The sequence below is a fragment of the Penaeus japonicus genome, unplaced genomic scaffold, assembly GCF_977035675.1.
Source record: "Penaeus japonicus unplaced genomic scaffold, GWHDUDI00000001_assembly GWHDUDI00000009, whole genome shotgun sequence".
In the NCBI taxonomy this organism is placed as follows: domain Eukaryota; kingdom Metazoa; phylum Arthropoda; class Malacostraca; order Decapoda; family Penaeidae; genus Penaeus; species Penaeus japonicus.
The window spans coordinates 4,357,149-4,367,148 of record NW_028234411.1 but is presented as its reverse complement, the minus strand read 5'-3'; the positions used below and the strand labels follow the sequence as shown (position 1 = coordinate 4,367,148).

General features: G+C 35.9%; 1 protein-coding gene across 1 annotated transcript in view; it reads left to right on the top strand.

Annotated features, from left to right (window-relative positions):
* Positions 1-1,981: 1,981 nt before the first annotated feature.
* LOC122253878 (uncharacterized) overlaps positions 1,982-10,000 on the top strand; it is a 47,596-nt gene continuing 39,577 nt past the window's right edge. Inside the window, exon 1 of the mRNA XM_086539475.1 lies at positions 1,982-2,170. Coding sequence (XP_086395601.1) covers positions 2,123-2,170 — 48 coding nt within the window. The 5' untranslated portion in view covers positions 1,982-2,122. The remainder of the gene's footprint in view (positions 2,171-10,000) is intronic.

The window sequence follows — 10,000 nt, the reverse complement described above, 5'->3', positions numbered from 1 at the left end:
TCTCTCTCTCTCTCTCTCTCTCTCTCTCTCTCTCTCTCTCTCTCTCTCTCTCCCTCTCTCCCTCCCTCCCTCTCTCCTTCTCTCCCACTCCCTCTTTCGTATCCATTAATCACACTCATAAACCACAAACTCAACAGTAACTACAAATCAATTCATAATTCGACACTAAAAAAAAACTTATTTTCCTGTATACATATATTCAGACATAGACCTTCTCTATCACTAAAAGATAATTCGAAAAATTATATATATAAAACAACCAAGAGATCTTTGAGACCGGAGATAAAAATGGGAATATTATATTACCACTGCAACTGCCTGATGTATTTATTACGTGATACTGATGACTACGTTGTTTTTTATGGTTAACATATGGATCTGCGACTCCGTTCTGTTTTGATGTCTTCCTTTTTTTTTAAAGATGTGTTTATCTTATGATTTTCTTCTTCTGCTTCATGATTACGTAGTTATCTTTAGATCGAATGGCTGGAGGAAAACGAGGAAAGGACGAAGGATCTTTCACCACATTTTGCAAGAGATGAAGCGAATAAAAAAAAAACAAAAAAACAAAATGGCTCCTCTAGCTCAATGGGTCGTTGGATTTGTATGTTTGTTCTTGAAGAGTTCCTGTTTGATTTATTTTATGCGCGCTCTTGCTTCATTTTTTTTAGTTTTATTTTATTTTTCAGGTATGTATGTTCTTCCTTGCTCTCTCTGTTTATTTTTACGAAAGGAAATAAAGGTGAATTACAAGGTAAATCGCCGGCTTTGGTTCTGTTTGTGCGTATGTTTCTATTTTTTTTCTTATTTCTATTCTTCTTCATCTTCTCTCTTTCTTTTCTTATCATTCTTTCTTTCTTTCCTTTCTTTCTTCCTGAAAGCATTATCCTCACTCATGATCATATTGATTTTTGTATTGCAACCTCTTCTTTTTACGTTTCTTTCCCCCTTTTTTTGTGACACCCACAAAATCCATGACCCAATTCTCCTTTCATTAAAATTTGACTCTTGCAATCTCTTCCTCCGCCATTCACACTCACATGTCATTCATTCCATGCATGGATCTTAAGCGTCATGCACCGTCACGTGCCTGTTCGAAACTCGACTCCTTTTCGCTCCTTGGAAACACTTCATTGGGGAAATCCTCAACGACTTTTGTTTTCGATGTTTTCTTGGGCGTTTGAAACTCTTTCGTAACTTTTTTTTTTTTTTTTCTTCCGTGTCGAAGTTTGGTTGGATTATTTTCTTTGTTTGTTTGGGAAAGAAATTCTCTTGTTTACGTGATTTGAATTATTCTCTTGTTTAATTATTATTATTATTATTAATATGTTTAATAATTATTTTCTTGTTTACGTGATTTGAATTATTCTCTTGTTTAATTATTATTATTATTATTATCATTATGTTTAATAATTATTTTCTTGTTTACGTGATTTGAATTATTCTCTTGTTTAATTATTATTATTATTATGTTTAATAATTATTCTCTTGTTTACGTGATTTAAAATTTCTTCGTTGGGGGGGGGGGGGTAATTGGATCTTTTCTGTTAGACATTAGGTTGTTCCTTTCCCCGTTTCTTTTTATTTGTATTTTCTGTTTCTTTACTCCGTCTATTTACCTATCTACTCATTTACCTGCTTGACTATCTATCCATCTGTTCGTCTGTCTATTTATTTCAGTCTTTATCCGTCTATTCTTACTTTCTCGAAACTTTCATATGGATCTATCTAATCTGAATACCTTTATCACCAAACCATATTAATACTTGAAATTATTTCTATCATGCATAAAATCCCACTTTTTTTTAACAGTTCTGTGCTTTAAAAAAAACAACTCATATAATCAGTCTTTAATGACCTCCATGACGTCATATAAGGGGGAGGAGCTTAGAGAAGGCGGAGCAACGCTTGGCCCCGCCCACCTCGCCAGCACTATTATGGGAGAATGCCCGTTTGGAGGTGCCTCTGAAGTGCCGTGAAGTGCAGTTAGGTGTTCAATGCTTAGCCGAGGAGTGCCGTGAAGAGGCATGCTCTGGGGAGAGAGCTATACTCTCCGCGATACGGGGTTTGGTTGTGAAAGTAGCGCTTGGGTTGTTCCGTCCCAGCAGGATTACGGTTGTGAATGTCCGTGGAATATCTCCGAGATACGATAACCGGTATCCGCCTGACGGTAAGTGGATTTAGCGTCGTGGGGCGCAGTCAGTCAGTCGTAGTCGGAGCCGGGGGATCGGAGACTGAGTGTTCTGACCTCGGTAGTACTGACTGACGAGTGCTGACTCTCTATCTCTCTGTTTCTCTCTCTCTCTCTCTCTCTTACTCTTTCTTTATCATTCTCTTTCTCTATCATTCTCTCTCTCTATCATTCTCTCTCTCTCTTTCTCTTTTTCTCTTTCTCTCTCTCGCTCTCTCTCTCTCCCTCCCTCCCTCTCCCTCCCTCCCCCTCTCTCTCTCTCTCTTCCATACAGGCACTCAAAGCTATCAAGTGGTTCCAAGATAAATACACACATTTTTTCATCTGTGTATGTATGATGTGCGTCTGAATTCTCGCCACTTTTCAACAATGGCAAGCAAGAACGTTCAACACTCCTCTATTGCAGAGACCAGTCAGATATCAATATCCACGCTGGTGCTGCCTCCCCCCTCCCTCCCCCTCCCTCCCTCCCTCCCCCTACCCCTTGTATGCTAAAGGCCTTGCATTCTTTACTTAAATGGAGGATGAGAGAGAGAGAGCGAGTTGGAGGAACTTTTGAATGCCAGCCTGTGATCTGTTTGATCTGTTTCTCGTTTCTTTTCATCATTGTCGTTTGATTTCTTATTGTATTTTGATTGACTTGGGAGGCTATTTCTTATTCTTTGTCTGTTTTTTTTTCTTCTTTCTTTCTCTTTCTTTCTTTATGTATTTCTTTATGTCTGTATGTCTTTCACTTTCTGTTTCTATATGTTATTCTCTCTCTCTTTCTCTTTCTATTTCTCTCTATAATTCTCTTTCTCTTTCTCTCTCTCCCTTTCTCCCTCTCTCTCTCTTTCTATTTCTCTATATTATTCTCTCTCTTTCTCTCTCTCTCTCTCTCTCTCTCTCTCTCTCTCTCTCTCTCTCTCTCTCTCTCTCTCTCTCTCTCTCTCTCTCTCTCTCTCTTAGTTTTCTATCACTTTGTTTACTTTTTTTGTTCTTGTGTTTTCTCCATTTTATTTTGTTTGTTTATTAACGATTCTACCTCCTTACTATTTATCAACTTTCCCGTTCCTCTTTCTCTTCTTTCATCCTTCTTCTCCTTCGCCTTAGTGTTTCTCCTTCGACTTTTACTATCCCTTCTTTTTCTCACTTTTATTTCTCTTCTTCTTTCCCCCTTCTCACGTTCTTTCGTCTCTTTCTTCATCTCTGCAACCTCATTTTTTATCCATTGTTGATATTGCACTTTGCATCCTCCTTTCTGCATGGGAGAAGGATTTTGTGGGGGGTAGTTTTGTATTTGGTATATATTGAATGTTTAGGTTTATATGTGGGGAAATATGTACCGTGTGTGTGTGTGTGTGTGTGTGTGTGTGTGTGTGTGTGTGTGTGTGTGCGTGTGTTTGTGTGTGTGTGTGCGTGTGTCTGTGTGTGCGTTCGTCAACCGCCATGGTATGAATTTTACTCTAAGCCACCTGTTAACTTACTCTCCTCTTCCTCCCCCTTCCTCCTCCTCCCAAACCCACCCCGACTCCCACCCCCTCTCCCACCCCCACCCCCACCCCGCTCGCCACGCAAGAAACTCCAAGAAGTCTGAAGTGCACGTGACCTTTGACCTAGTGCCCGACGAGGAAGGGGATGGAGAAGGGAGGGAGAAGGGGGAGAAGGGAAGGGAGAGGAGGGGGAAGGGGGGTTACTCGCTACCTCACAATACCGAGCAGACACCACAATGCGTGGAATGACCGGTATGACAGTCATAGCATATGCTGGATTAGCTGAAGGTTCAGTGGTGTTCAGTGACTGCCTTGAGTCACGCGGTCGGTTTATTCTTCAAAATGCGTAGAGCGTAGTCAGTAAGAGTCAGTAAGAGTGACTGAGTGAGTGACATGGTACTCCGGCGTGCTCGGCTAGTGAGTGTGTCAGAAGTGTCAGAATTGTTGGTGTTTGGGGACTGACAAATGCGGTGAATTATACACGTGAGAACTCAGATGCTGTGTGTTTTTAAAATCGAATCCCAATTTGAGAAAACAGATGATATTCAAATAATACCTTGAGGTATTTCTAAAATTCAAGGGACAGAGCCACCAGACGCCTATTTAGAAAACAAATATAATAATCCTTATACCAGAAATAATAACGACTGAAACCAGGTATTACTAAAAAAAAAAAAAAAAAAAAAAAAAAAGAATTGGGGGGAAGGGTCGAGAGGTGATAAAAAAAAGATAAAAAAAAAAAAAAAAACAGTAGACACAAGGGCGGGACAGCGCGAGATGAATATATACGTTGCAAGGCGTGTGGGCGTGTTTATACCGCCCCTGGACCACGTGGTGACCATGTGGGGCGGCCAGAGGGAAAATCTAATATTTATCTGACTCGTGTCTTCCTTTGGCTGATGAACATGTGTTTGTCTGTTTTTCTGTATGATTGCGTGCGATTTAATATGCTACTTGTGCTTATAAATGTGTGTGTGTGTGTTTGTTTGTGTGTGTGTGTTTGTGTTTGTTTGTGTGTGTGTGTGTGTTTGTTTGTGTGTGGGGGGGGGGGTGGCTGTGGGTGTGTGTGTGTGTGTGGGTGTGTGTTTGTTTGTGTGTGTGTGTGTGTGGGTGCGTGTGGGTGTGGGTGTGTGCTTGTTTGTTTGTGTGTGTGTGTGTGTGTGTGTGTGTGTGTTTGTTTGTGGCTGTGTGTGTGTGTGTGTGTTTGCATGGTGGTTTATTATGTGCGTGGTGGGCGTGTGTGCGTAATGTGTAGTTATGTACAATGTGCGTATATATGTGCACACATGTGTGACTTAGCGTGTGTGTTTTGCCAGTGAGTTTACGAGAATCTTGAAGACATTTAGAATGCAAATGAACAACCCCCCCTCCCCCTCCTTATCATCGCTGTCACTGTGACACTCGACTAAGCCAAAAGTAAATGTAAATAAAGATCTCATTTTGTGGTGTTCGTTGCAAGGGTGTTGATAATCATATGACCTATGTTCATTATCATTCATTTAAGAAAAAGTCATCTGGGATTTATAGCTTATTGCACTTTTATGCATGCAAGTTGATACGTTTTTTTTTATTAATCTGTCTTGATCACTTGATCTATTTAATATGAGTTATTGTTATCTTCATTAATATATTTTTTTCTGTTATGATAGTAATACTTTTCATATCACTTATATCATCATTATTACTAATATCTATACTATTATCGTCTTACTATAGTTACTGATAGAGTACGATGTATTTATCATATTTATCATTAAAAGATTTATATCAATAGTATGATTTTTATTATTGTCATTATCACGTTTATCACGATTGACAATGGTACTGTTAATATGATCGCTATTTCATAACTGTTTTTAATATTGTTGTTCATATTATCATCATTATCACTGTGACTATAATCATCAATATCATAATTGTTATTATTATCTTTATCGTCATTATTATTATCATTATCTTTATTTTCATGATTACTACCACCAGTAATTTCTATCGTAAATAACACTATTATAATTATATTTCGCCTACTTTAATAACCGTTAATATTATTATCAGGATTATCAATATAGAATTTAGTATCTTATACGTACTAGTAATAACAGTACTTTAATTAATAAAAAAAAAAAAAATATTACATGATTTATTAAGTATCTTTATCAAATTAATCATAATTATTCTTAGTTCTACTGTAATGAAAACTTCTCCCATTGCAATAAAACTAATAGCAATATGTCATGATTGCATCACTTTCCACTTTATTTTCCATGATTATTATATTCATATAATCCGTAAAAAAATATTCTTATATTTATGGCACCTTCGACTAGGTTCACAATACGTGATATAAGACTTACAATATTTCCATTTTCCATATATTTACATCCTTTATTTCACCTTTAACCTCATTGTTATTATGGTTTTCGTTCACTATTTCTCATGAAATATGCAATATCATAATTACTACTTGATAAGAACACAGAACTTAAATATCTTACTTACCGCGTCAGCCATAGAGTTGCTTATATGTTTCACTTCTTCGCCTTTTCGATCATTTCACTTAGAATTGAATTTAATTTTCATAATAACGGTGATTTGGACACGAGAACCATGGCTAGTTATCGGATATTACTTTTAGTCTTTGCTAGAAGACGAAACTTTAGAAAAAATACAGACAAAACCTTTAAAAAATATAAAAATACTGGAATTCTGCACTCGAACTCACTTGTTTCGAACTTCGTATAAACAAGAAGATTCGACCGCAAGTTCGAACCAAAACAAAGGAATCGAATCATTTTTTTTAACATATATAAGATTTTTTCTTTCTTTCTTTCTTTTTATGTATTAATGGATTTTAATCGTTTCTTAACAGGATGATTGATTTATTTTATTTCTCTTACTATAATAGAAGCAATACCTTTATTACTATCATATATTTTTTTATATAATTACTATTGCTGTTGTCATTATCATTATCATTGCTATTATTATTATGATTATTCATTAACAACAACGGTGATATTAATGATGAAGATTACAACTGTTTTTACTATTACAACTACTATTATTTTGATAATAGTATGAGAAACAATGGTGATGGTAAAGATTTTCCTTTTTATTATCATCGCCTTCATCATAATCACTATCATCATTATTGTTATTATTATTATTATTACTACTACTGCTATTGTCATTATCATTATTATTATTTTTATCATTATCATTGTTATTTTTATTATCATTATCAATATTGTTATTATCCTTGTTATCATTATTATTATTATTATTATTGCTATTATTATTATTATTGTTATTTTTACTATTATTATTATCATCAATATTATTATCACCATCATTATTATTATCATTATTATCATTATTCCCATTATCCTTATTACCATCACCCTAATTACTACCACAATCATTGTTTTTATTTTGACGATGGTGAAGATGATAATGATTGTTAGTCTTGCTATTGTTGCTTTTAAAAAATACAAAAATTATCATGTTTGTCATTATCATCATCTTAACCATCATCATTATTAACATCAAAAAGATCAGTATCGTTATTACTATCATTATCATTATTATCATAATCAATATTATCATTGTTATTGTCATTATTGTCAATATCATTCTTCTTATTTTTAATTATTATTATTTATAGTCGATCACGTCATTTCACGTCATTTGTTGTCTGACATTTCTGACATTTTCCCTTGCCTAATATTTCATTCTTTTATGAGAACTGATATTACTAGTAATTCTACTATTACTACTGTTATCAATTGTGATAGAAATCGGATACGTAATATTCTTAACTATTAACTCGTGAAAAAAACACATAGAAAGAAAGGAAGAATAGTATTCGTGTTATATCCTAAACATTTTCTGAAAGGAGTAAAAAATAAATAAAGAAATAAATAAAAAACAGACCATCACGTATGCTAATTTCTTCAAATTCATTTCGTAGCAAAAGTCGATAATAAAAAGGCTTTTCCTTTGGCGAAATAATACAAGCTACAGATTAACTACAGATCCTTTTGTTTTGAAATTAAAGATTAAAATATTTGTGCGAATCGGAATTATAAGTTAATGAAGGCATTGTGCATATTACTCACAATGTGCATTTTTTTCAGTATATGCCTTTTTTCAATATATGCCTTTTTTCAGTATAATGTTAAAAGTCTCTCACTTATCATGCTTATTAAAACAGCCTCTAAATGTCTGATGGACATTTATTGTAGTTTTGGTTTAATTTCACATTTTATACTTCTAAAATCACAAAGCTAGTTTGGTCTGTAGTCTTATTATATTATCATTACTTATTACCCTTAATAAGTTATTTTTTTAATTTTTGATGGGAATTTTCATTATTGTAAAGGGACGTGTTTTGCATGATTAGTTATTAAAGTAATAACTGCATTGATAATAATAATGAAAATAATAACGGTGTTAGCAATGCCTGTGATAGCAATAATAATGATGATGTTAAGAGTAATAATGATAATGATGATAACAATAGCAATAGATGTTTTAAATATTTTAATAATTATGATAGTAATGATGATATGAATAATGATAATGATAGTTAGGATAATGGTAATAATAACAATAGTAATAATCGTAAAATTAATAATCATAATGATAATAACAACAACAGTAACAACGATATTAATAAAATAACATGATAATAATAATGACACTGATGATCACAGTATTAACACTATTATTAACATAACAATAATAACAGCATCCAACGACATAAACCGCGACCATGTTCATAAATACATAACCATCGACCATCCACCCGACCCATCCACTCATAGAACCCATTCACCCCGACAAACCATCCACTCGTGACCATCCACCCGTGACCATCCACTCGCGACCATCCACCCGCGACCATCCACCCGCGACCATCCACCCGCGACCATCCACTCATGACCATCCACCCGTGACCATCCACCCGCGACCATCCACCCGCGACCATCCACTCATGACCATCCACCCGCGACCATCCACCCGCGACCATCCACCCGCGACCATCCACTCATGACCATCCACCCGTGACCATCCACCTGCGACCATCCACTCATGACCATCCACTCGCGACCATCCACCCGTGACCATCCACTCGCGACCATCCACCCACGACCATCCACCCGCGACCATCCACCCATGACCATCCACCCGCGACCATCCACTCACGACCATCCACCAGCTGTACCAAACACGTCCAAGAGAAAGCGTTAACAGCGCCGCATACATAAACAACTTATCAAAACACTACATACGACATAACACATGAACTCTAACTTCATCAAAAGCGATAACCAGAAAACTGGCCTCTTAATTATAGAATCATTTAAGAAAGAGAAAGCTTTGGGTGACGAGAGGGCCAAGTTTCAAAACAGATGTGTGAGGTGACATCTTATTCATCAGCGCGAACGGAATATTGAGTTAGAGACTTTTTAAATAATGATGTTTTTTCTTCGTATTATGAAGGTGTGATTGGGTATGGCAGAATAACTTTCTAAATAATGATGCTTTTTCTTCGTATTATGAAGGTGTGATTGGGTATGGTAGTGAGAGTTCGTATAATTACTTTCTAAATAATGATGCTTTTTCTTCATATTATGAAGGTGTGATTGGGTATGGCAGTGAGAGTTCGTAGAATGACTTTCTAAATAATGATGCTTTTTCTCTGTATTATGAAGGTGTGATTAGGTATGGCAGTGAGAGTTCGTAGATTGAGTGAACGACCGAAGGGGAATGTGAAATTAATAATGAATAACGGAAGAGGCCAGTCTTTGAGAAAGGGTGAGATAGAGTGAGGAGAGGGAGAGAAAGAGGGAGGGAAGAGTAACGCAGGAGAGAACGAGTGAGGGAAGTGTGACAAGGGGAGAAAGATGGAGGAAAGGGTAAGAAAGGGAGAGAAAGAATGAGAAAGAGTGAAGGAATAGTGAAAAAGTGTGGGATAGAGTGAGGAAAGGGAGAGAGAGAAGGAGAAAGAGAGAAAGAATGAGAAAGAGAGAGAAAGAGTGAGGGAAGAGTGAAAAGTTAGGGATAGAATGAAAAAAATGTAGAGAAAGAATGAGAAAGAGTGAAAGGGGAGAGAAAGAGTGAGAAAGAGAGAGAAAGAGTGAGGGAAGAGTGAAAAGTGAGGGATAGAGCGAGGAAAGGATGAACAATGGAGATAAAGAATGAAAAAGGAGATAAAGAACGAGGAAAGGGTGAGAAAGGAATAGAAAGGTCACGAAAAAATTAAGAAACGACAAATATACATCACGTTTGCTACCACCGTTACTAAAAAGAATACAAAAAATTATCTAATTAT